This window comes from Rhipicephalus sanguineus, chromosome 7 (assembly GCF_013339695.2).
Source record: "Rhipicephalus sanguineus isolate Rsan-2018 chromosome 7, BIME_Rsan_1.4, whole genome shotgun sequence".
Taxonomy (NCBI): Eukaryota; Metazoa; Arthropoda; class Arachnida; order Ixodida; family Ixodidae; genus Rhipicephalus; species Rhipicephalus sanguineus.
In genome coordinates this window covers 14,809,788-14,837,012 of record NC_051182.1, presented here as the reverse complement: position 1 = coordinate 14,837,012, position 27,225 = coordinate 14,809,788, and the positions used below count along the sequence as shown (strand labels likewise).

General features: G+C 46.3%; 1 protein-coding gene across 1 annotated transcript in view; it reads right to left on the bottom strand.

The window, feature by feature from the left end:
* The window catches only part of LOC119399307 (mucin-5AC), a 43,608-nt gene that overhangs the window by 5,446 nt on the left and 10,937 nt on the right, over positions 1–27,225 (bottom strand). Inside the window, exons 5-9 of the mRNA XM_049417331.1 lie at positions 25,443–25,646; positions 18,797–20,525; positions 9,308–9,531; positions 8,399–8,538; positions 5,159–5,275 (exon numbers count right to left, since the gene is read on the bottom strand). Of these exons, the coding sequence (XP_049273288.1) occupies positions 5,159–5,275; positions 8,399–8,538; positions 9,308–9,531; positions 18,797–20,525; positions 25,443–25,646 (2,414 nt within the window). The remainder of the gene's footprint in view (positions 1–5,158; positions 5,276–8,398; positions 8,539–9,307; positions 9,532–18,796; positions 20,526–25,442; positions 25,647–27,225) is intronic.

The following is a 27,225-nucleotide window of genomic DNA, read 5'->3' as shown; positions in this document are numbered from 1 at the left end:
GCTGAAGGATCACATTGCAGCGATCAGAAGAAAACTTTGTTTCCGTGCCAGGCCAGACCGCAGCGTATCTAGAGCTGGACACGAGGGTTGCACAGTTTAACTGGGAGCCGCGCTCATGTCGTGATTGCTACCGGGGACCTCAAAATGCATCCAAATTAATGCTGTCAAGACGGTTGTAACGTTTCATGAGGATAATGCTTGAGCCCATCTTATGGCTTTCTGCCATGTGGAACTTACGTGTAAACACATGCCCCCCTTACACAATGCCTCGGCGAGGCCTGTAAGGTACTTGTAAATAAATAAATAAATAAATAAATGGCGTTTTCTCTGTGCACCATTTGAAATTGCATTTATTTCATGGTAAAGGCGCCTTCTGATACTTTGGCCGTTCCATGTACCCTTTTTTTCCCAATAGTATTCAGTATTTAGAAGTGGGGGGAGGGATCGACCTATATGCTGGTCCGACCTATATTCCGCTTTTTACAGTAATCTGATCATCGGTGGAACGCGTCGTCCTTTATACATCAGTCATCAAACCTTACAGCGTTATCGCTGGTGCTCGCGTAAGCTCTCGAATAAACTCGACTATTCGCGTCCGGCGCGTAATCTTAACAGAATGATCTCAAACAATTGTGAAGCTTCTCACACATTACGGTGCAGTTTGCATCAAACGTTGCTAACAGTCTTTGTGGGTGAAACCCGAATACGTCAAAACAAAGCAATAAACACGTGTGGCAGTCATATAGTAATATCGCTATAGTAATATTAACGATGGTACTACCGATTGCACTATCGATAGTTTGTCGATAGGAGCACTATCGATAGTTTGTTTACACTATCGATAGTTTCAAAAAAAACTATCGATACTATCGATAGTCAATTTACCGATAGTTCTGCATGACTAGTGCACATGCGTGAACATTACTGTACGGGAACACTTTCCGTAACGTATGCAGGTCTCACTGTGACCAGGCCTATCGGTATACGGTGAGCTGCGCATAGTGCGAAAGGTGGCTCGTACATGGCTTATAGTATTAAATTCCTTCAGCCCTACCAATGCGATGTTGAATGTCGCTATTGCCAAACTTGTGCACTCTTCCCATAGAAATATTAAGAAGCTCTAGTTAGTCCACAAACTTCTCAGTGATAGCATTTTACCTGATTGCGGCCCCACAAACTTGAGCCGCCTGTACAGGTGGCGTATCTGGCGGTGGAATACGCAACCAGGCAAGAGCATAACTAAACAGGTGTGTTCTACTTCATCGAAGAGGAATGGTGATTTTAGTTAGCCTCCAAATGCGTCCGAATCGCAGCTGTCATTTTCCGACAGCTCCGAGGAGCTTGTACACGTGGCACGGTCAGTCGCACACAAGATACGTCTGTTGCCATGGAGTCACCTTTCCCCTGAGCGTCTGCTCTTCGCCGTTTTCGCAGCTTTCAAACTTCATACTAAGCGCTGGCGGGACCGGTATGCCTTGCATGATTTCCGGTTTTTGCAGACTTATACGTCACACGAAGACAGTACTGCTTGGTTGGGTTTCGGTTTTGGTGTTGCGCTTTTTTGGTTATTTAAAATTATTGTCCAATTCGCCAACTATTTCTGCTATCGGACCCGCGACAGGAGAGTCTCAGGAACATAAAAACACCAGTAATTCGACATGGTAAAAAAATCACCCGAGTTGGCCTTTGATACGGTGCTATGGCACATGCACCCTTCCCTTGGCGAGAAAGTCGCGAAATGCTGTGGTAAGGTCTCGGAGGCTTTTCTTTTGGTAAGCCTGGTTGTCCCGGATCACCATGCAGAGCTCTGCCCTCCTACTAAACAGGCAGAGGGCAGCACAGGAAAATGAAAAAGGTGGACTGTTTTTCAAAATGGAGCTTCTGCGCGGTGTGCAGCGCTGTAATGCAAGCAAAATGTGATCACTGCACGAATTAACAAGCTTGTTTAGAAGGTGTAAAAAAACGTCGGAGCCTGTTTAGTGTCCTTTTCTTACTGACAGTGATGCTACTGAGGACTTCTGATTTGGAGCAATTTTTGGAGCAGCAAAATATCCGTTTTGGAGCACTTTGGAGCAGCCAAAATTTTCATCTTGGAGCACTTTGGAGCAGATAATTTTGCATCTGGGAGCACTCTGGAGCAGCAAATTTTACATCCTGGAGTGCACTACAGAAGCATATTGCATTAGCATTCAAGCCCCTGAATATTATTATGGGGCTCTTATGAAGGCTAGAAATATTTCGATTCATTGCAAATCTCATGGAAAAAATAATCTCAGGAGAACTCCATACTTCACTCGCTAATGAAAAAATAAGGGCTCATGCAGTTAAGTGTTCTGGATTAACCTCTTCGGCGATTATTTTCGACACTAACAAATAAACAGAAATCCGGGTCAATAAAATTGCATTTTATGAAATAACACTCTAAATACGCCTATGCAGTTATGAGCAGACGACAGACAAACGCCGTGATGTACAGCAGTGCCTCAATGCCAAAGAGTCACACTGTCCCTAATGCATTCCCCTAAGACGACTCCAAGGTGAAAGCCAGGTTCTTTTTCTTCTCGATCGACAGGTAGATCCTCCCCCTCCCTCTCTGCAAGCTTTGTGCACCTCACTTGGTTTTGCTCTAGCTCCATGATCGGTGCACCGATCACGGAAGCAGTGTAAAGCGACGATGTCCTGTGATGACGTCATCACGTGACATCACGATATATGATGCCATGATAATGTCACAAGTTCTGACGATCTATGATGTGATGATAACGCCATCACATGATGATTATTTCTTGCATCAATTGATTGACGCCGCCGACGGTCAATTTTCGTGTTTGATAAAGCATCTAAGGCTTTCGCATTAATATTGCGTATTGAACGTTAACAGCTTGGCCGTTAAAGGGACACTAAAGAGCAAAACGATTTTTCTCGCATTAGTAAAGTAGTCTTTCACGATACCAAAAACATCACGCTTGCTGCGAGAAGACGCTTAATAAGCGACAAAACGGGCAAAAAGAAAATACAGGTGGCGACGCCACCTTGGAATTCGCGCACCATTTGCCGTGACGTCACATATTTTTAACGGCGTATGCTTGGGCCTACGTAGTTCCTAATCGGTTAAATCAAAGTACATTGTCCTCTGAGGGGGCCAGAGACTTGACATAACGAGTTTGTGGAAATTTCGTCGAGCCAGTGGCTCCAAAATACTTTAAATGCTCTTTGATATCTTACGTCACGAATTACAAAGTTCGGGGCAAAATTTAAAAATGAAACTTTGAACTTGGTTTTCTCCTCTAATAATAAACATATGGTGGTGAAATAAACTGCACAAGAGTTCTCCGAGCACACTTTATCAATCTAACCCAATTCATTGTTTCTCTTTAGTGTCCCTTTAACAACCTGGCCTTACATAACAAACTGTCCTCCACCATGTCACCTCTGTGCCATGCGTGAATCCACTTCACAGAGTGAAATGGCTCCTCAATATTTTTTTTTAACTTTTATTGTGATAGCAATTATATGGACACTCTCGGCGGAATTTTGCCGTCGCCGTTGCCGTAATTTTTCGTATAAAGTACAAATTAATAACATCACCACGCGCATTCCAGCCGCGGGTAAAAGCTTGCGAGCGCTGGCGACGAACGCGGCTGAAGCGGAGATAAAACTAGCCGGCCGTCTGTCTCCGCCGCACGGAGAGCGTATGAGATAGCATCGTCCCGCGTGCGGGCCTGCCGTCGATTGCTCATCAAACAGAGAGGAAACGCCCCGCCCGTCTTTCGTAAGGAGCATGAAAGGATGCCAGGGGAGTGGAAGGGGGGGGGGAGGGGACCGCATCGTTCGAAGGGCGCAGTAGCTTGCGCGCGCGCTATCTCGAGGCATCAGGAGACGGTTCGTAAACTTGCTGTGCTCGCTTACTTCGCGTTTAGAAAACTCAGAGCCCGAAAACGCTTCAGTTCCTGGTGCGGCCATATTCCCTTAAACCAGCGTTTTGTTGAATTACGCGAGATTGGATCCAAAAGAGTTAGCTGCTAGCCTTACTTCGTTTAACAATACAATTTTTTGGTGTCGCATTCATTACTTCGCCCTTAAGCGAAACTGAGTTTTTTTTAACCGTTAGCTATTGACCCCCGAAAGCGAGGGGCGGACGTGTAACATGGCGTAGCCGCTTCTCTGTGGGCCGTCAGCGACGGGCCCGCTGCTGACAGCTGCGCATTTGCAGCTGCTCCGACCAGGAGATATGCTTTAATAACGAGATTACATTTTTTAAAAGCAAGCAAAATTTCGAATTCGAACCCTAGCACGTGAGCACGAAAGGGCAGGGCCTTTTAGGGGGTATTTACCGCAGAATGATTACGAACTCGGATGTGCTGGTGAAAGGAATTACGAAAAGCTGTTCTGGATGAAGATCCATGGATAAAGTATATCTGAGGAATAGTGTCAACGCGTTCCCACCGTTCGCGTGCTCTTCCATAAACGCGAAGCAAGGAAAATTCGATATTGTTTCATATATCTACTAGTTGCTAGCGATGCCAGATTTCATTCCGCGATGCCCAGAAACAGAAGTGACAGACATTTTAGCGGCACGCATGTAGTTATTACTGAACATTGCTTTCCTTGCGTGCCGTTCGACGCTTGAAACGAGCTATCAGCAGCGTTTCTGGAAGTAGACGACGTCCACCGATGAATCGCCGTCGCACTTTCTCGCTACCGATAGGCCTAGACGCCACGAGCCTCTGCGGAGAGCGCGTTTTGCTGTCCAGCCGACTTGCAGAACAGAAGCTGCGTCGGCACTATATATGCATGGCATCGTGGGTTACTCAGGACGCACGCGCGAGCGCTAATTATTCAGCGGAATAATTCTCGGTCCATGGTTGCGACTTTGACAGCCCCAAGATCAAGCTGCACATGTTCTCACGCGCCGGCGGTGCGATTGCCGGTGATAGACGACCCCAAACCCCAGACTTTGGCGCAGTTTGGCGCAATTTTCGTCGATATTATCAGGATGGCGCAGTAAATGCCATTTGGCGCACTTTGGCGCAGTTGGCGCAGGAGTGGAATCACTGTACTGAGCGAAAGGCCCTTTGAACCTACCTAACCACTAACCCACCCACCTACTGTACGTGAAATATGAAAGAGGGTCAAAATTTGCCAGAGCAGCACTTGCCTTGATGGTCTGGATGATGGACTGCACCCGGTGTGTCTTCATTAGCCTACGAGTCAGGTGGCCCCTGGCCATTGCTGTCAGTCGGTCGAAGCATCGGCGCCACTTGGGGTGGAGGGACTGCAGCGCAGAAGCATAACAGCCGAGTAAGTCGGTGGAAAAGTTACGGTGCAGAGGTATGTACAGTCGAACCCACTTATAAAATTTCATTGTTATAACCAATAATTGCTATAAACATGCTTGAAACATGCTTGAAAATTCTGGCGCTTTCACAGGAACGCCAGAAGCCCCATAGAGCCAATGTATGACGTCTGAAGTTTCGAACGCTGAAACTCTTCCAAGTCTTGTAAAGGTCGCCACAATTCAGCCCTTTGATTACGCCGCCACTGGAGCCTGACGACCCCTGTTACTACAGTGCATCATATATGTTCGTGCCCAATAAAGAGTGGGGGTTCCACTTTCATCCGAGCCAGCAGCGTGTACGCGTCAGTCTGTGTGCCCGTGCCCCTGTGGCACTAACCACGCAACAAGCCTCAACTTTTTACTCAAGTTACATGTCTGAAAGTGCATTAACAGAAACCACTACTGCTCCTGTGCTGTAGCGGATTTCAAAAGTCAGCTTTGCCACAATGCCACAACGCTATGCGGTAAAGCATATGGCAAATCCGAAGGGCCACTGGGGGACATGAGGTTGTGGGCGGGGGTTCAGCAGCTTGAATTTCTGGTTTTTACAGCGAAAGCTGTTATGAGATCATTTCACCGGCCGTTTTTGGCGCCGTAGTTGTCCGCCGCCGCTGGTGTCCGTAACCAGTATCGATCGAAATAAGAAAAAAAAAAACGAAATAAGAAAAAAATTCCAGGATGGAACGAGGCTCGAACCTGGGCCCTCTGCGCCCAGGTTCGCGCCCAGTATTCAACCTCTGAGCCATGCCGGTGCTTGAAACTGCTTTGGAAAAAGGTCCTATACAGGCTTCATGTCGGGAAGAAACCATATTAGCATATGCAATATAGCGTGGTAGAAGAGTAAAATAAGCACCAAGCGTCGCACAACGCGAATTCTGTAACGAGGCGTCACACAATGCGAATTGCGCAACGAGTAGGTTGTGAAATGCTTCCAACCCATTACAAAGATCTCTGCCATAATTCTTTGTCGTCATCAGGCACAGCATCAACAAAGTGCGCACGATGACTTACATGCGTTTAGCAGGTACCATAGATCTCCGTAAAATGACGAAAAATGGCACAGTGACAGCTGCCCTACATCTCAAAAATTAGAATGATTTAGAGCATAGTGGGTTCCTTGCAAGTGCACTTGTATTGGTTGCCAAGGAAGCCTATAAGCGCAGATCCATTTCCTCGGGGTCTCAGTAAAATTACAATGCTTTATAGCGTAGTGGGTTCCTCGCAAGTGCACTTGAATTGGTTGGCAAGGAAGCCCATGAGCGCATGATCCATTTCCTCGGGGTCTCAGTAAAGTTCTTCGCCCCCCCCCCCCCCCCCCCCCCCCCGTTTCTCTCCCACGTCAACGTATGTTATAGAGCATGACGGGAGAGGGAAATAGCAAGCGGGTGTCACCCAATGCAAATTACATAAGTGGTGGGCCGTTTAAAGCTTCCAACCCATTACAAATGGCTGAGCCAGAATTCTTCATCGTCATCAGTCGTCGCGTCAACAAAGTGCACATAATGCATTACAGACGTGTAGCTGGTGCCTCGCTTCTCCGCAGAATGACGAATAATGGCTTAGTAGGTGCTTCCCAACTTCACAAAAATTGTGATTTGGCGTAGTGGGTACCTTTCTAGTCTAGTTGTATTGTAGCCCCAAGAGAGCTTACAACGGGCTCTAGAAACGCCGCTCTTCCGGCTTTCGCTGTGACTGTGCTGCGGTTTCAGCGCAGGCCTGGCGTTTTTTTTCTTTCTTTTCAAGGATTTCGCAGCAGCTTCTTATTGTTAAAGCAGATATATTGTGAAAACCGATATTGTTATAGGCGGGTTTGACAGCAGTAATTTTTTCTTCTGTGAACTATCACCCCATTGCATGCCAGAACACTAATCTTTAGCAAATAATTAAACCAGCAGACAGTTAAGCCAAGGAAGACATAGGTTACAAAATTTGCTGTTTTTAACTGCAGCGTAATGATTTTTGGCCTACACTGAAATGAATTAAAGTAGACGAAAAATCACCCTTTCCACCAATGGCATCTGAACCCACGACCTTTGAATTACGCATCCAATGCTCTACCAATTGAGCTACAACAAAGAACGCTTCCTCGTCCACTTTGTCAGGCACTTACGTGCGCTGAACACCTGGGAGTGTTAGCCAGCGCCACTCGTAGCCAAGGTGGCGAGCGTGGAATACTTTTTGCCAGAGGGTGGCACGTGGCCTCGGCAGTGCGGTTGAGCAGAAACGAGAGCGAATAATGAACGAGCCACAAAGTGCACACGACACAGCGTGCATACCTCGCCAGTGATCCATCCCATTCTTCTCGATGAACTATGCTCATAGGACATAAGCCAATGGTCCACGCTGCGCTGGCTAGGCTTGACCCAAGGTCATTTCAATGCCGGTGCAGTTGTAAAGGCCATGCCTAACTGCATACAGGCCATGCCTAACAGCAGCGTTCGTGGAATGCCGTACTAAGTGAATGCGCTAGTCATTTCTCACAGCCGCACAAACAAGCTCGCCATCGCACTTATTTCTCTACTGCTGGGTGTCGCAGTGTGCAGTTAGGCGTGAACACTACTACGATGTGCAAGAGAAAAGTGTTGAATAGCTATGCGGCTCTGTTTCAACGCACTCCTGCTACTGTCTGTCTGTTTGCTAAATTTAGCAGGGTGTATCATCTGATAAAAGTGGAAGTCATCTAAGGACTATGAAAGGGAACTGTTGTCATGCAACACTTTGTAGCACAAAGCTGCAAAAGGAAGTAACATGAAATTCACAGAAGGAAATCTTTGCAGAAGATAAAAAAAGCTCCTCCTCATCACCGATTAGAACACGAGACCAACATTTCCCCAGTGTAATCGCTCAGCCATCTCAGCTAACCAAAAGGATCGCACACTGTAGAAATAATTAGTGAACAACTTGAAGCACATGATCTCAACAAGCTTATGCTTAGGCATTACAAGTGCTTAGTTGAACTCTTCAAGGATGTCACATGCCTCAGATTTCTTTTTAACTAAGTATCTTCCATTCTTGACTATGACAGGGTCCGTGTCAGCACAGCCGTAGAATCAGGCTCACCTGTCGCGTTTCTGACAGCAAGTCCAGATGGATGGACATGCTGGCCAGTGACGAGTCTAGCCGAGAGTGGTCGGCATCCGAGTGCTGCAACACGGACAGGTCAGCCAGTGGGCTCACGTGGCCAGAAGGGCCTTCCATGCCTGCAAGGTGATCGGGCAGCACAAGCAGTGGTGACATGGGTACGGGTGGTGGTGGTGGTATCTTTATTTCTCCCAGAACAGTAACAATACCTTTTCTGTAGTTAACGTGTGTCGGCCGTACACTAGTAATTAGGGCGCAACTAGTAAACTACAGTTGTGCCCGTGTCATCCACTTCTTTTGGTCCCTGTTTCTTGCACTCTTGGAATGAGTATGGATTTCTAACTCGCCCAGCATTCACTAAGTTTAAGCCTTTTCTCTAGATGTTTACCTTTTTTGTGCACACATTATTTCTCATTGCATGGTCTTTGTCTCCACTAATGAAATTATATCTTTGGTATTCTAGCAACATGAAATATAACTCAATCTCTTTCTTACTCAACCTTCTCTATGCATTTCTCATGCGTGCCCAATTTGGAGCATTTGTTCCAGTCCACCAAGAACAACACCAATTCAAAGCCTCCGAATTGTGGGATCTATAGTGAATGAATTAGCACCAACTAGCCAACCAACAAAACTTAACTAATCATGGCATTCCCATGCATACAACAGCAGTGCAACACCAGTTTTCTCGCTAAATTATACTGCACACAACTCTACAGAGATATTAGAACCAAGCACATGCAGTATGGGTATTCCTTGAAACAGATGAAACAGCACGCAAGTTAATGTCTAATATGTGAGCTAAAGGGGCTGACATGATGTAACTGCCCTTTTCAAAATGATTACTCTTACCGAGGTGCTTTTTGAGGTGTACAAAAACGGACTCACTGGCAGGCGATGTTGAGCTTGCCGTCTGCACTTCCAGGGGCGCATTGTTGGCTGCATCAGACCTCTCTTCTTCTGTTGCTATGGTAACAGCTTCTTTGTGCAATGCTGTGGTGGTACTCCAGTCAACCTTGGCGTAGTCCCGCGCGATTGTCTGGCAGAGGGCCTGTAACTTGAGCTCGTGAGCCGAGAGCATGTCAGCTGCCGACATGTGTTGATCAAGAGATCTGGAACACAACAAGGGGAGTGCACATTCACTTGAGGAATGCGACACAGAAACACTGAATCCAACGACAGGCAACTAGGCGAGATCGTACAAGTTCGTGGCATAAGGCAGGGTGTACAACGCGAGAACAGCAAAATATGACCAAAAGGGATTTGAAAAACATTTGAAGGACACTAAAATGTACGCTTTATGTAAAATCTTTCAAAGAACAGAGCAGCACTTAGTGTGAAATCTTTTCCTAGAAGATCTCAAGTATGAATATCCCCGTAGTTGGCCTATTACATAGCTAAGCTTGCGATTACTGAGTGCAGGAATGAAGAGATGTTAATGCCCCAACTTTGCTTCCTGCACAGCATGCGTGACCACCCACATGATTGCTAGCTATGTTGGTTCATGACCTGCTACAATTTTTTGCTCCTCACAATAACTTGGTATACATGACAAGGAAACACAATCTAGTCCAGCAAGAATAGAAGTATCCTAGGCGGTAAAGGGACACTAAAGGAAAATAGCAATATATGTCAGAGTGAAAGGCGAATGCTTGAGAATGCCTAAAATGTCAGTATTATCAACAGCAGTTAAAGCTGAACATTTTGACAGATTTGCCTGTCTGGTTGGGTTAATTAATTAAGACTTTCAAAGGGCTCCAACCAAAAATGGGTTTATTTCCCGACGTTTCGGAATCAACTCGATTCCTTCTTCAGGGGGAGTGACAGCGGAAGGGTCGAGGTGCAGCTCTTAACTTCTCTTTCGAACCAGCTGTGGAGAAGGAGGGAAGGCGCGTCTTCTTTGGTGGTGAGGGTGTTGAGGGGGTTGCGGTTGCCGCGGTTGGCGTGGTTGCGTGGGATTGATGGGCTGGGGGCGGCCGGGGACGGTTTTGCTCACTTGCGACTTTGAATTTGTTTTTCTTGCTGTAGCTAGTCCGTGAATGTATACTGATGGCAGGTTTCCTTTGCATCGGTTTAAGTTGCCTTCGGTGTTTTGAATGAACCATGACTCCAATAACAGCCGTTTTTGTTGGTTAGTTTCTGTTGTTAGGATTTCGGTTTTTTCAAAGTCAATCTTATGGTCGGCATCTTCCGAGTGTTCTGCAAGGGGGTTCCGCTGTCTTGAGGACGTCCTGACGTCGTTTTTGTGCTGTTTAATTCTTTCGGTCAAGTTTTTTGTTTCGCCAATGTATGCGGCCTGGCAGTCGGAACACTTGATTTTGTAGACGACGCCTTGCGCTCTTTCTCTTGGTGGAAGGTCCCTAGGTTTCGGTCTCTCTGCTATCTTCTGCTACCGAAACCTGCTATCTTCTGCTACCGAAACCTAAATTCTAACAACAGAAACTAACCAACAAAAACGGCTGTTATTGGAGTCATGGTTCATTCAAAACACCAAAGGCAACTTAAACCGATGCAAAGGAAACCTGCCGTCAGTATACATTCACGGACTAGCTACAGCAAGAAAAACAAATTCAAACAAAGTCGCAAGTGAGCAAAACCGTCCCCGGCCGCCCCCAGCCCATCAATCCCACGCAACCACGCCAACCGCGGCAACCGCAACCCCCTCAACACCCTCACCACCAAAGAAGACGCGCCTTCCCTCCTTCTCCACAGCTGGTTCGAAAGAGAAGTTAAGAGCTGCACCTCGACCCTTCCGCTGTCACTCCCCCTGAAGAAGGAATCGAGTTGATTCCGAAACGTCGGGAAATAAACCCATTTTTGGTTGGAGCCCTTTGAAAGTCTTATCAACAGCAGTGCTCTACTAAATGAGAAATAAAGGTAAATGTAGGACATGATATGCACCACCAGTGGGACATTTTGGAATAAGCCCGATGGCGTCAAGAGTCCCAAGTACAATTAATCATTAGTGCTCAATGTACAGTAGACTCTCAGTAAACGGAAATTTCTTAAACGGAACGGCTGCTTAAATGGAACAAATGCCCCTGGCAAGATTAGTTTCGTACTTAAATTCCGCCACCTTGTTCACCTCTCAGTAAACAGAACTACTGTTAAACGGAATACATTTTCCTGATCCCTTCAGGTTCCGTTTAGCGAGAGTCTACTGTACTTACAATAAAAAAAATAACATTCCGTACGTCACAAGACGTAATGAAATGCTGCTTGTGCGTTTCTGTTTCATTCATGGGAAAAAGAACTTGGTGTTACCAAGGAGAACGGCACGGGTGGTTTAAAAGTTCCGTTTTCACCGGGCTGCTCTTTGCTCGCGTGGTTGCATCTCAGTGGTAGTTTCATTATCGCATACTATTGCGTGTGCTTCGCACGTACATGAAAGTCGCTCTAACGAAAAGTTCGACAAATTGCCGCGTCCATGTGATGTTGCCGGATGCCTGAATGGTGTGCGCCACTTGAGCAACAGCAGTTGAAGCAAAGAAACCAACGTGACTTTCAAATGGGTGCCGCAAATAAACCCACGCCCAAGTGGCTGAGGGCCGTGCCTCTGCGACAGTGTGCTAAACAACCAAGAAATTTGCGTGTGTGCCCGCTGCACTTTCATGCAGAGGATTACGAGATCAACTGCGCAAGGCTTATAATGCGAGATTATGAGATCAACCGGGCAAGGCTTGTAATGTGCCCTTCAGAGCACATTACATTTTCTTTGAAAATAAGCATTTCCTTGGCCCGACACAAGCACTACAATGTTTCTGGAATGTTATTTCATCAATAAACGTCGACTTGAAGGGAAGCTGAGGCACTTTAAAAAAAATGAATTTGGAATGTGAAACATAATTTGATACCTGCTGAATTCGAAAACTAGTGTAAGAGTTCAGGGAAGTGAACGCAAATAGCATTTCTTGGCAAAAAACAGCAGCTGCAGCCGCAGGGCTTCTTGAGTTGCTGAGCGAACACGGTGACTTCATCTTCGATGTGCCGCGTCATCGGCAACATCAGCACTGTTAAAGCATGGCCTTCACGATCAGTTCCAGCAACGTGCGCAGCAGGAACTAGTCGGGGAGGCCATGGTTGAAGATACGACAGTGCTGCGCAGCTCCGCCAAAGCTACCGACGATGATGTAGCTGGTTAGCTCGTTTCGACGGCCACACTTTCGGCGCGTTCACACGGGCGGAGCAAGACTAACTTTTCTTTCTCATATTCTAAAGCTCCTGCTGCCACAACAGTGGAAAAATTACGCCCTCATCGACAATAATGTTGGTTCTTGTTAACAACAAATTTTATTGAATTCTAAAACCACTTCAGCTCCACTTTAACATTTGCCTTTAGTGTCCCTTTAAGGATGTGCCCTGGCACTTAAAGGGACCAACAAGTGGCCGGAATGTCTGATTAGATCCTGGTGAAAATGAAAAGACCATGAATTACAATGACAGATTTAAGCATCCTTTTCACGATCTGAGTAGGATCTATGTTCTGAAATTGCATTTAAAAGCAACACACAAATGGTATGTCGCGCAGCCCAGCGGAAGAGCCTTGAAATTACATTTTGGAGTCGTTCACTTTCAAGTATGCAGTCTGATGCTTTCATGGACACCATAATTAGTGCTCAAAATTAGAGTATGTATATTATTATCCATCCCTGCTCTATTCTGTGCTGCTTATGAGGTAAAAGAAAGTGGCACGCTTAGAAGCAGCACTGCCTTTGCGGCAGCTAGAGGAACATGTACAGCCATGGCACATGTGCGCTGAGTGCACGCATGCGCACCAAACTGGCATGCGTACACTCTTTTGCAGCATGCGTTGTGCGCATACTTGATAGTCGCTGCAGACTGAAAAAAATCGATTATAAATGTCTCAGGGCGTTTTCCACGTTACCATTCCGTGAGTAGACACTGACTGGTAAGCCTTCGTTGCGCTGACGAAAACAGGCACCATAAAAATTCGTCGTCGGTCCCTTTAAGCGTGGGGCTATCTGCATGTATGTAATCTTATCGTTTTCATTATTGAAAAGATACTTGATTCAAAAGGACACTCAAAAAATTTTTTATGGGAAAGCTGAATGAGAATGCTTGCACTTAACAGGAAGTAATCATTCCTAAACAGTGAATTGAATAAAAAGACGAAGACGCCAACCACAAGAGAATAAAAATGTAATAAGACGTTTCGGCACCCAGAACGGGAGCCTTGTTCACAATGAGAACAAGGCTCCCGTACTGGGTGCCGAAACGTCTTATTACATTTTTATTCTCTTGTGGTTGGCGTCTTCATCTTTTTATTCAATGATTCTTCCCGACCAGACGGGCGTCCGTCGAAGCCTTGATTTCATCTAAACAGTGAATGTTTGCTTTCCTAAACACTTCTAAACCAGTTCCCACCACTTCTGAAACACTCCAATTTGATAGGGCAGGACAGTGATGACCGTGTCACTCATTGTATCCTAACTATTTGTGTATTAGACAGACTTAATGCTGAGTCAGGTTACTGATCATTGAAAAGTTTTGGAGACACCACAAAGCACTGAAAAACGCACAGGATTTGCACGAACCTGTCAATTAGCCTACTACTTGATATGGCCCGTACCACAACTGCTTTTTTAAGAGCGAAGCTGTTTAAGCTATCGGTAAATTGTAGAGCTGTGCGAATAGCAAAATTTTGGGTGCGAAGCGAATTTGAATGTTAAAGTGTGAGTGCAAATCAAATCGAATATTTTTCAAATATTTCTAGAATATTTTTCGAATACTTCGAAGTGAAATTGTAGAAAAAGTTAGAGAGGATTCCTAAGCACATTCTTATGAGATAGCAACATGAAAGTGTTTCTTTTCGCTAGGTTGATGAAGCACTGGCGGGGTGGTCTTTCATAGTTGTCTTATCAAGAATGAGGCAATGTAGAGGCCGAATTGTATTTATGTAGATGATTTGGTGCAACCAAAGTGTTGCCGACAACACTTTACATGTGACAGGCAAAGATGCCATTTCCTCAGCCTCTCCTCCTCTTTCAACTTCTGTGGAAGCCCAAATGATGTGGCGGACAAAGGTGTGCTCCCTTCAAGTCCGGAGTTCCAAATCTGCCTCGTAGACGTCGATATATAAGAACATCTGAAATTTTTGATGCTAAAAAACTTCGGCGTCTGATTTTTCGGACTTCCTGCCAAAATTTCAGGCCCAAAACAGCATTAATTGAGCCCCCAACTCTGCCACCTCTTTCATCTCCATGTTGGAACCAGCGTTTTCTTCAGTTAATACATTTGCGACCATAACGGAGCTTGAAAGGCAGCTTTGCCGCAATACGGGGGTGTAATGAGGTGAAGCATATTGAAAATTTAGGGACCATTTTCAATCGGACGTTGACTGTGTCTTGGCAAAGTTCGACCGTAACGGAGCTTGAAAGGCAGCTTTGCCGCAATACGTGAGTGTAGCGAGGTGAAGCATATTGAAAATCTGAAGGGGTCACTTTCAATCGGACGTTGACTGTATTTGTTTTTTGGGAAGTTCGAATAGTTCGAATAGTAAAATTTCAGTGCAAATCGAATCGAATAGCAAACACTGTTCGAAACCATATTCGAAATTTCGAATATTCACGCACCCCTAGTAAATTGTGCTCTGTCGTGCAGAGTTCCACAGGTGGGTATCCGCCACAGGAATTGGGCAAGCCCCACCAGCGAGTACAGCAGGTGCGAGTGGCAAACGAAAACTCTGCTCCGCGAAGTGGAGCATGTGAAACACGTGAAAGAGAGAGATAAAGAGAAAACAGAGAAAGAGAAAAAAAGCTATAGAAAGAAAGAGAAATAGCGCGCTTCATAAGAGACATGTAACAACAAAGCACCCTTGGCCTTTTATACGAGAGATCTTCCATAAGCAGGCTACCAAGCTTCCATTCTATGATCAACCCTTATTTCGATGTATGAAAGTAGCATGAAAGTAGGCTACAGCCTGTTGCGAAATGTTTTGTCTTATATGATGCAATTAACTTGGCATACTGCTACACATAGAACACTGAATTAGAAACCATCTTCAGCGCTAGCAGACAAGGACGAAGGAGAGACGACACCACAATGCGCTAACTTCAACACTTTTATTTCCAGGAAACAGCAATCTATTTATCCATGCACAGTGCGCCACCTCATTCTTCACTCTAGCCAACCAGAAAGGCCCTCTCCCTATCCAATAGATCAATTGACGGTGCGCTCACACACGTGTCACTATTGCGAGAGATAGCTTGGGCTTCAATAATCTCCCGCACGTCTTTATCTTTGTGCTTCGCCAGAACAGTGCATGAAGCATACAATGGTGCGCAACCGCGCTCCAAACAATGCACAGACAAATGACCGTAATTATTCTTGTTAGTAACGTTTTACGTTAGTAACATTAAAGTAGTGTTTTCTGCGCCCGAAAAACTGGGCAGGATATGCCGACTAACAGACCCGCATCGTAAGCCCGCTGTAGGATGTTCCAAAAACCATCGCGATCCCCTCGTGGACTGTGTACAAGAGGTAGCATACGAGCTCCCGTTGACCTGTGGAAATAAGTACATAGGTCAGACGGGAAGATGCCTTAACGACCGACTTCGCGAGCATAGGTTAAACGTTACTAACAAGAATAATTACGGTCATTTGTCTGTGCATTGTTTGGAGTGCGGTTGCGCACCATTGTATGCTTCATGCACTGTTCTGGCGAAGCACAAAGATAAAGACGTGCGGGAGATTATTGAAGCCCAAGCTATCTCTCGCAATAGTGACACGTGTGTGAGCACACCGTCAATTGATCTATTGGATAGGGAGAGGGCCTTTCTGGTTGGCTAGAGTGAAGAATGAGGTGGCGCACTGTGCATGGATAAATAGATTGCTGTTTCCTGGAAATAAAAGTGTTGAAGTTAGCGCATTGTGGTGTCGTCTCTCCTTCGTCCTTGTCTGCTAGCGCTGAAGATGGTTTCTAATTCAGTATACCAACAAGCCCAAAAGATGGCAATCCTAACATAGAACACAATCCATGTTTTTTCCAGCCCAGCTTTCTTACACTGCTGCCTTGGAAGTTGGTCAAATAAGCCATTGGACTCGCCAGGTAGATTCATCACTAATGGAATGCAGTGCAAGAGGTAGTGTCCGCCATGCACTCGTACTATTCTTGAGGCTTGTGCGATGCGCGACACATGCGCTGCTTCTCGATTGAGAAATGCACAAATAGAAAAGCTCACTATGCACTCCAACTATTCTTTGGTCGCACTCATACCCATGGGAAACTTGAATTGTTTCTGTGCAGTGCTCATCGATTGAAATGCGACATCAAAACTTTTGGTATAACAACTAGTATGTGCAACTGCTCGAGATAACCGCATCACGTCGCTATGAATCTGGCCGCTAAAGGTAACGGTGGCTTTGGCGTAAATTTTGAGTCAAAATTGCATCAATACGAGACGAACTGAAGACTGTGAAACCGAAAGTATGTGCATTATTAATGCGAAGCTTTCTATGACTTACTGACTCATTCGTGAGTGCCTAAAACGCACTGCAGGAAAGCCAACTTACACAATGGAACTATCTGTGCATCTGCGCACACAATATGAGACTATCTGCACACACAATACAACAATGGCGCACGACATATGTATCATAGAGCACTACAGCTTAAATTTGCAGTTCTGCCGGTTAGAACAATTAGAACTGCAATGCCTCGCTACCCAGACAAACTGTATATTGAAAGAACATGAGCTTGGGCATGTTGGTAATCCATCTGAACACCTATAGTGCACAGAAGGGAGAGGAACACGAAGAACAATGCTGTGTCCACGTTGTTCATGTTCCTGTCCCTTCTGTGCGCTATAGGTGTTTAAAAGAAAAACTGTATATATATCTGCATTGCATTATGCGCATCATGCAATGGATTCCCGGCCATCACCAAGGGTAGTCCACGGGTGAAGTGCACAGCAGAAGAGGAGGAAGCCGTACACGAACATAAGTGCAAGAGCAATCGTTCCCATAGCTAGATCATGCTAGATCACTACTCATCCTAGTTAATGCTAGGCAATGTTAGGTCGCCACTCGCTAAAACTGAAGACACCACAGAGACCCACGACGCAACACCGTTCCTGCAGCGATCTCACGTTTGCAAGCAGGCTGTGTCACGTTACAATGACAGAGCCTTTGACTGTAAGCTACAGCAATCACAAGGCGATACTGTGCAAGTGTAGAGTCGCCTGTAAAACTGTACGCATGTAATCAATGGCTACATGGTCAAAAGTAGAGGCTATGCAACTTAACAAAAAGTGCCTCTATTCAACTTCAACATTCAAAACATACAATCCTAAACAAGCAATCAAACCACATATGCTCAGCATTTCTTGGATTTGTTGCATGGGCGTTGGCTTTGGACGCGACTTTGATTCAGTCGGCATGGGAGAAAGCTCCGCGTTCAACCATCTTTCTTTGAGAAGGGGGCTTTGATTGTTTTAGCTCTAAATTGTTCCATTTCAGTCTGCAAGGATTGAAGGGACTGCTCATCATTCTGTCATAGCTGGCATACCCATTTGCTGAAGTATTAGTATATTGGAAGCTACTGCATTTAATGTTAAAATGCCTGTTACATGCAAGATTACGAATATTGCCGACAAAAATTCAAAACCAAGTTGACCTTTACAGCCCACTGTTCTCAAAGAACAGGTTCTATTGACGAGGCACGTAGGGTGGCCAAGCATGTAAGTGAATGATATTTGTCAATATACTCAACCACCTGTTATAACTGTGTCTCTAAAAATGGGGCTGATACCCGCGCCCCGCAAGAGAGGGTGCCACCACCTCGGCAAGCACACAACTGCCGAGGGAATCGCTGGGTTGCCCGTGCTTCCTCAGGTTTCCCACTAGTGAAGCTGCATTTCTTTTGTACACATGCTGGCACCGCTGCCTATTTTCCATGACGCATACTGCACCGCCACCATGTGACTAAGCGTTCTGTTTGTGTTGACACCATCACATGACTGAGTATGCTGTGATGATGGATGCGACATGTCGAATTTTTTACCTCAAAAGCCATACAAGGCATTAAAAACTGTGTGACACAATAGAGAAGCTAATATATGTTATTATTCAAATTCACCAACAAAAACTACTAGCTAAGCCTGAGGCTAATGCTGCACACTTACTATAGTGTATGGTGACACTTAGAGCCTTGTATTTAACATTTACAGCTCAGATCTGTTGAGTAGGGCAGGAGCGCGGCGTAACCCGCGGCGGGCCGACGGAGAGGCCGAACGACGGGAGGGCGCGTAAGGTGACGACACGGATCCACATCAATAATTGTCATTCTCCCCCAGTTCTCGGAAGCACATCACACAATAACATGCAGAAGAAGCCATTAATCAAAAGACCATGACTCACTTCAGCCGTTCACTGCCAGAACTTGCAGAAGACTCATCCAACGAGCTCCCACTGTTTTCTATAGAGCCAGCCAGCTCAGCAAAAGAATTTGCTTGGTCACCACGAGGTTCATCCGTATTTTCATACTGTTCTTCATCCTCCTCAACATCACCCGAAGAGTTGAGAGTCAGGGCCAGAACATCATGTTCTGCACAAGATGATGAGTAGATGCTGCTGGTAGAGGAACAAATAGACTGTCTATTGGAACTGGTTGATGCTGGCACGAAATTAATGCCGCCTTGATCCCAGTCACTTGGCAAGGTACCAGCAGTTGCAGCACTGTCTTTGGTAAAAAAGTTGGGCAATAAAGGCGATGACACTTCGGTACAGCTATCGTTGAGGGCGTCGATGAACACGTCATCCGCTACAGTCTCCTCCCCCGAATCATCCCCGGGTACATTTGGGATTCCACGCAAGGTGCTCTCAGGTTCTTTGGTCGCAGCAACCATGTCAAATGCAGAGAAAGTCCAAGGCACAACGCGCCCGGTCACTTTGGAAGAGTTGTCGAAAGAAACGTTGCAACTGTTGTCCATTGTCTTGTGGGCGGCAAGACGATTAATCTTGGCAAAACTTTTCAGAGTGTCACCAAAGGCACGAGAAATCAAACGCTCATCGGCACAGTCCCATTTGCCCGGCAGAGTCGATGCTTGTTCAACTCTGTAAGGCGACTCAGGCACTGTTGGCTCAGCGAATGGAGGGGATCCTCTTGGGCATCCAGCTTTCTTACCTCCAAATGCATAAAAGTTGAGACCACTGTGAGTAGGCATAGCCTCCTGTTGTTTTGCTGATTGCACACACACAGAGTCACTTTGAAGTTGAACAGCATCACCAATTTGGGGACTACTTTCGTCGGCACCTGTCACTTGTGAGCTTAGGCTTAGACTGTCCACTTCACTATCGTCTTTGACAAAAGTTTTTGACATTTTGAGCACTTTTGTTTTGCGGACTCGTGCTTCTGCCCTCGTGGCACACGCATGTCGCTCACTGCTGGCAGGGCTCAAACTTGACGCTGTCTTAGACTGGGAGTTGCAGGGCTGAACAATCTTGACGGCTGTTCCATTCACGCCATCGCTACCATCTCGGCGCAATCCCCTCAGCAGCAACTGGGCCAGGGACGGGCTGTCGACCACAAACGATCGCGATCGGCACAGGGAGGGCACCGATACTTTGGTTGGGAAGCATATGTCTCTGTCTGGCAGTGAGAGTGGTAGAGTCTCTGTAGTTGTGGGTGTTGTAGTTGGTGTTACCTCTGTTGTCACTGTCACCATCACTGGTGTTTCAGGCGACAGTGGCATCGTTGTCGCTGGTGTGGTCGATGTCCTCCTTGCAGGTGTTCTAGGAGTTCCAGGAGGTGTTGTTGTTGGCATTGTTGCTGGATTCACGACTAGTGTATTTTGCGCTGTCACTGTCATTGTCACTGGTGTTTTAGGCAATGTCACTGGCGCCGTCACTGGCAACCTCATCACAGGTGTTTTAGGTGTTGTTGCCAGTTCCACTCTAATTGCAGGCAGCATTGTTTGCATCATTGTGGGTGTTGTAGGCGCCGATTGTACGTGCTGCCTCGGTGTAGGTGTCGGAGGCATTGCTGGTGTAGTCTCGGTCGATGCTTCACGCACCTCCGTGCCTTCATCCTGAATGCCTGGTACTAAATCCACTTCTGGGAATGGCTTGGGCGTGTCTTTTGGATAACCTGCATAACAGAACAGATGACCTCTTGAACAAATAAGTGCTGGGCTGCATATATGGTTCAGAAGCTCCAAACGTGTTAAAATGAATGAGAGGTAAAGCGTACAATGCAAAAATAAACTTGAGCATTTTTTATTTACAGTGTCATACGTGTCCCACTGTTTTGGTAAAACTTTGGCTCCTGAAAAGCAATGAAGCCACAGTGAAGCGCAGCTCCAGACGAACCTCTGTAGCACGGGTAAGAATGGACACAAGAATTAAACATGACATACTCACTGCTATATTAATGGCACTAACACAGGGATCAAAACACTAACAATGTGGGCGTGACCACCTAGCGTGATTCAAGCCACTGCTTAGTGCTTCTTCTTCTTAAGGTGTCTCTGGTGATTGTTTCACATTGTGTGATGCTGAACAATCAAAGACCACCAATACGACTACACGGAAGGTCACATTTTAACTCTTTGCAAGGCGAGCCTATGTCCAGAAAAACTGTCACCACTCGAAGTACTACAGTAGTAGTGCCCAGGTGTGATTCTCTAACGCCCTAGTGTTGCAACTTGTGCAAGTTCAGCACACTATAGAGCTCGGTGCCTGGCATACGGCAGCACCCCGGGGCAAGAAGCGCATCCAAACGCCGCCCTTGATTTATGTGAAATAGCATGCTATCTTTTCTTCGACGTCGAACAGCGGCCCACCGAAGAGAGCGAGGACGTGCCTCTGTATGAAGGGAGCACGCTTGAGAAAATCGCAACTTTGCACTCCACTTCTAAACTCTCTTTGCCGAGCACGACTGCAAGATTTGGCTGATGTGTTCATAGCAGTGTCTGCTTTCCGCTGTATGAAAAAAAAATCTGAGATATCCGATTTCTGTCATCTTCCGCAGTTTAACTCGATGGCAGCCATTTTGGGACATGTTCTGACACTCCGTACACGATAACCCGAGCTTGTCCAACGTGGATCGTTTCCACTATCTCATTTCGCTGCTTGACGGAGCCACTGCTCAAGCAGTCGCCGGAATTCAAGTCACGGATTCATCGTACTGCAATGCGCTCAAGATCTTAAAACAGCGATTTGAAACACAAAGTTAATCAAGCAGAAACATCTGGAAAGGTTTCGCACACTAAAACCTGTTAGGTCGTTGAGCAACATAACAGCCTTGCAGAGGCTTAACGACGAAGTGCAAGTCAACCAGAGAGGACTCGCGAGCCTTGGAGTGAGTGCTACGTCATACGCTGCCATGCTGAGCGAGATACTATTGCTGAAAGTGATTCCCGCAGACATAGTAGTTGATTACTATAAACGGATGAGCCTGGAGTCAGGTTCAGCTTCGATGGACACCAACAGCACTAAATCTTCTTTGCAAGACGAGGTGGGGCGTTTGCTTCACTTTCTTCGGATCAAAGTAGAGTGCCAAGAGAGAAGCGCACAGATCTCGACTGCAAGGTTAATGAATACTCGTAGCGATACTGATCAGAGCTTCCGGAAACCTCCGTCTGCCAGGGTGCTTCATAACAGGACAAACGTTCCTTCCATGCCCTGCGTTTTCTGTTCTGCAATTGACCACACTACCGAAGAATGCACTGGCCAGCAGAGAAACGCAATTTGCTCACAGCGGATGGCCGATGCTTCAAATGTACAGCAAAAGGACACCTGGTATGAGATTGCCGCCGCAGAATACAAAGCAAAATATGCAAACGTCGTCATGCGTCGACAATGTGTACCGAAAGGGCAGTACTGGTGCAGCAACCAAAATTACTTCTGACACTGCTATGCATGTCGCTACGAACGGCACAACTCCTGGACTTACCACCGAAGTTCTGCTTCAGATGTTTCGTGCTTGGATGACAGAAGCGACACACTGCTGTAAAATACGTGGTGTTTTCGACAACGGCAGTTGGAGAACATTTGTATGGGAAGACATTAGTAAGAAGCTTAGGCTAACGCCATTCGGGAGATCGTTTGGATGAAGGCGATCAGAACTCAGCCGACGCGCGAAGGTTGTCAGCTTTAAGCTTCAGAACCAGCACGACAACACATCAGTCCAAATGGAGGCGATTGTCGTTACTTTCATCTGTGACGACATGGTTGAAGCTCCCAAAACAAACAAATTTCTGCTAGTTATCGTCACAGAAGGCAAATCGTTGGCGGATGCAGTTGTTTTCCCAAGTGTCACCTGCGAACCCGGAGTTAGTCTAATTGGCTCCGACCAGTTCTGGAAGCTAATGCCCAATAACAGCGAAGTCCGGTGGAACTCTGATAACAGAACGTTAATCGCCATTAAAACAAGCACGGGGTGGACTCTCCAAGGAGCATCGTCCGTCGACGGACTAGGCGGACAATATACCAGCAGCCATACCTGCGTGCTACGAACAGGAGGACCTCTCTGACCACTTACAACGGTTTTGGGAGCTGCATGTCATTGGCATTGTTGAAGAGCCATTTCCGAAGCAAGAAGACGTCGTCCTAAAAAGGTTTACCGAAACAATCGGTTTCCGAAACGGGCGTTATGAAGTGGCGCTACCTTGGAAATCGGAAGAGTGCAACTTGGCTGATAATCGCAAGTGCGCAGGCTTTCATGGAAGAAAGAAACTATCGAAGCAGACGACAAACCTATTAGGCAAAACGAGAAAGACGGACCAAGCTGCTGGGGTCACCGTACTGGGAAAAACAACCCAGCAGACCTTGTGACAAGAGGTTTACCAGACCGCATCCTCAGGGAAAGTCACTCGTGGTGGTATGGTCCTGATTGGCTAGCTGCTGCTTTGGAAACATGGCCAAAGAGAGAAGAGATCCCTACTTCTAAAGCCACATTATTCCAAGCAAAAGACAAGAAGGAGATCGTCCTGGTGTCCAATATTAGAGCCCATACCAGACACGAACAAGTACTGTCGCTGGCAGAAGATTGTTAGGCGTGGGTCAAGAGGTTTATCCACAATTGCCGAAAGAACGCCCATCCACGATGGGAAAGCCATCTACGTGCTCAAGAAATACATGCAAGCCAAGAAGTATGGCTGAATACCATGCTGCTGCAGGCATTCAATAAAGACATTGGCGCACTGTCTGATAACAGGACACTTGAGAAAAATTCATGAATACGGGACCTTCATCCTTTCTTGGACAACGAAGGCATCCTTTGCATCAAAACTCGCCTCGACAACGCAACGATTTCGGACGATGTGAAATTCCCCATATTGTTGCCACCAGACCAGCACTGCACATATTATTCTGAACGACATGCACCAGCGCGTTCTTCATGGTGGTGTTAGTGCTACACATGCCGAGCTACGTGAAATGTTCTGGCTTCTTAAGGGGCGTCAGTCTCTTTATAAGTGATTAGTAAATGTGTTGTGTGCACGCAATTTTGGCTTACTCTGAATTTGACACCGACAGCACCCCTTTCAAAGGACAGAGTCTCCCAATCACAGCAGTCAGCGGCGTCGACTTTGCTGGGCCTATGTTAGTGAAAGGAGATTTTACCGTGAAAGCCTACATTGTTGTTTTTACATGTGCAGTAGTTAGAGCAGTTCATTTAGAAATATGCAATGATATGACTGTTAATTCAATTCTGATGGCTTTTCGTTGTTTTGTCGCGCAAGTGTCTTATATTTTGACAATGCTCTAGCGTTTAAAGCAGCTAGTCGTGCATTGAAGTCCATATACAAGATTTCACGAGACGCACAAGATCAGACGTTTGTGCACACAAACATCTTTTTCTGCACACAATAAAATATAAATATTACTCACAACGCAAAAAGGATTCTGGAATCTGTCACTATACTTCATGGTCTTTTCATTTCTACCAGGATATAATCACATGTTCTGGCCAGTTGTCCGTCCCTTTAAAACACCCCCTCGTTGCACAATTCACATGTTTTGACGCCTGGCATGATTCTACGCTTCTGCCACGCAATATTACATGTGCTAAAGAGACTCCTTCCACTACTTGACATTCACATAGTGTATTTTTCCGTAGCGGTTTCAAGCAATAGTGTGGCTCTGTGGTAGAACATCTGCTTGCCACGCAGACAGCTGGGTTCGATTCGCACTCTCAAAGCATTGTCGCTTGCGAGGTCACACGTGCGATATCTGCGCTCTACGAAGATGCAACTATTTGCCCGGCAGAAACCACTTGATGCAGACGCGGCCGCGCATGACAAGCGGCCGAAGCAAAGGCTTCTCTGTCGCCTACGCGACTGCCTCACACAAGGCACCCGTGTTGGGCTATAACCAATCTTCCATCTTGGGGCACTGCACAGTAATGCGTACACATGGGGTTCTATGGGAGGGTAAACGCGAGTCGCAAAAGACCGCACTGTAACTGGTCCTGCACTATAATTGGTTACGTTACAAATGGTCTAAGCTCACTATAAACCAGCTCCCACTCCTCCAACAAACAACAATGATGATTAGTCCACGCCAACACGATGGCAGATGCAAATGCCAATCTCGAAGGCCTTACTTTCGCAAGTAGTTACGCCGTAGACGCCATCTTTGCAATACGAATCTCGAAGGCTATGCTTTTGGTCGCGGCAACCAAAGGTACCTCTCACTTGCGCCTTTATATATAGTATGCGGCTAATCTTACGGACAAACCAGGTCAAGCTGCGTGAAAAGTCAACATGGCCGCTCTCTACCATGGTCACTTGGCCGGCTTGGAGCGCACTTTGCGACATATCATACGGGAACGGTTCCACAGTTACGACGTAACAGCAGGATTCCCAATACATTGGACCCTATGGGAGCCATGCTGGGACTGGCGGAAAACGACCTAACAGATGGGAAAACACAACAGAGAGGAACGTAACAGTGGGGTTCTACTGTATGAGTGATATGTATTGAGATGTGCAATTATTAATATAACCCACCCCTATAATGGTCTGAGGCCCAACAATATGCCGAAATAAATAAACAAACTCACCTGCCCCCTTGTCCTCAACCTTGTCAAGCTGGCTGCCCACAGAGTCTATCGTACTGGTGCCACCAGTCTCCGAGTCTGAGCTACTGGGCACCAGGGTGGCCGACGAGCCAGTCTCGGGGGTGTCCGAGACAGCCCACTGCTCATCTCTCTCTAGTCTTGCGACGACAAGTGGCGACAACATCGGAGATGGGTCACCGCTCGTAGCTGCCAAATCAAGGAGGTTCAACCGATAAACCCACTATGTCAGGCAAAGATAAACACAGCACATTCACTGCTGGGATGACACAACATTCCAGCAGAGGCCAGGGCAACCAGAGGTCTCAGTAATTCATCATGCCTGCATTAAATGACTTTTGATACAACCAAATTTTTAACATTGGCATTAAACAAAGTGCCCAATCCTTCCAAGCTCAAAAAGCAAATTGGTGTTTGCCTAGCCCCACAGAGTAATCAATACTATCACAGTCATTTTTACGAAAAAGTTTCAGGACTCAGGAAGTGTCACGATAACTGTTCTTCTCTGCTTCTGTGATTGCTGTAGATGTCACACACCAATCCCTGCTCTCTTGGTTTGATGCAGGGTTTCTCAAACTAGTCTCCGTAAATGTCATTTTAGGGTCCTCAGAACAAATGCAATCCCATCACATTTTACCCGCATCCACACACAATTAATTTATTACGTCATTTGCACCGTATTTTAAACATCACCAAGACGGTGCATTTGCCCATCGAGATTCTGTGAAAAGCGAGAGATTCACACCAACTCGGTGTTAAGACTGTCATTATAATGTGTACCTCGAAATATTTTATATGCCAACCCACAGTGGCCGCAAACTTCAAGCCCCTTTGTTAAGATGGAAACAAATGGCGCTAGACATGAGACGGTGAGGGAACAGGGCACTCACTGTTTTGTTTTTCTCTCACCTTCCAGTGTTTGTTCACATCTAAAAAAATACTATTACTATGTACTGGTTTAATCAGCCCAGTTAAGTGCACTCCTGCAAGCCCATTATTCGCCATTTGTAACACATGCATGGGAATCAATTAAGAAATGCCAAGTCTGCTTGATTGAGTACCCTTGTTGCAGATGGATGACAGTATAAACACACGCACATAGGATGTGTACAAGTTTTACTTGTGGATGTTGGCGTTCACAAGGGGTAGTTTCTGTACACCCACTGCGCAATGTCGATGTTGCAATGGAAACATGCGATAAGCAATCCAGTGTGCGCAAGAGGCACCACTTTGTGCAGGTTGCTTGAGAACTTATTATCCCTGCGATCTGTTGCGCACAGTGATTGGCATGAAACATTTTTTGTGAAAAATAAAACCCACTTTTGTACATCTGACACTTTGTTAACATGAAGATGTTGTATAGGCTGTGCAGTGCCTAAGACATCAGCCATATAGTATGGACATGCGCTTTACGATGCCGAGTGGACAAGAAAAAAAGAAGGCAAAAGCTTTCACTTGGCAGCGCAAGGCTTGAGAGACAGCAAAGCTGGCCGAGCAAGGAGTCACTCGTACTCGGCTTTCCGGTAGGCTGGATCCTGACGTAGAGCTCACACACGCGCAGCATTTCGCTCCCGCTGATTGGCACTATCTGCTCGTCATCTCCCTTTCCCTGGCCACGTATTCGGGATCTGCTCGTCGCTGCCACTGCCGTTCTCGTACAAGCCTCGTTTCCCGATGTGCTGCTTCTTTGGGAGTCTGTGCTTTCTTTGCGCGTCCCATGGCTGTACCCGATCAAGCAGCGGAAATCGGCTGCGCGAGGCGTCTCCGT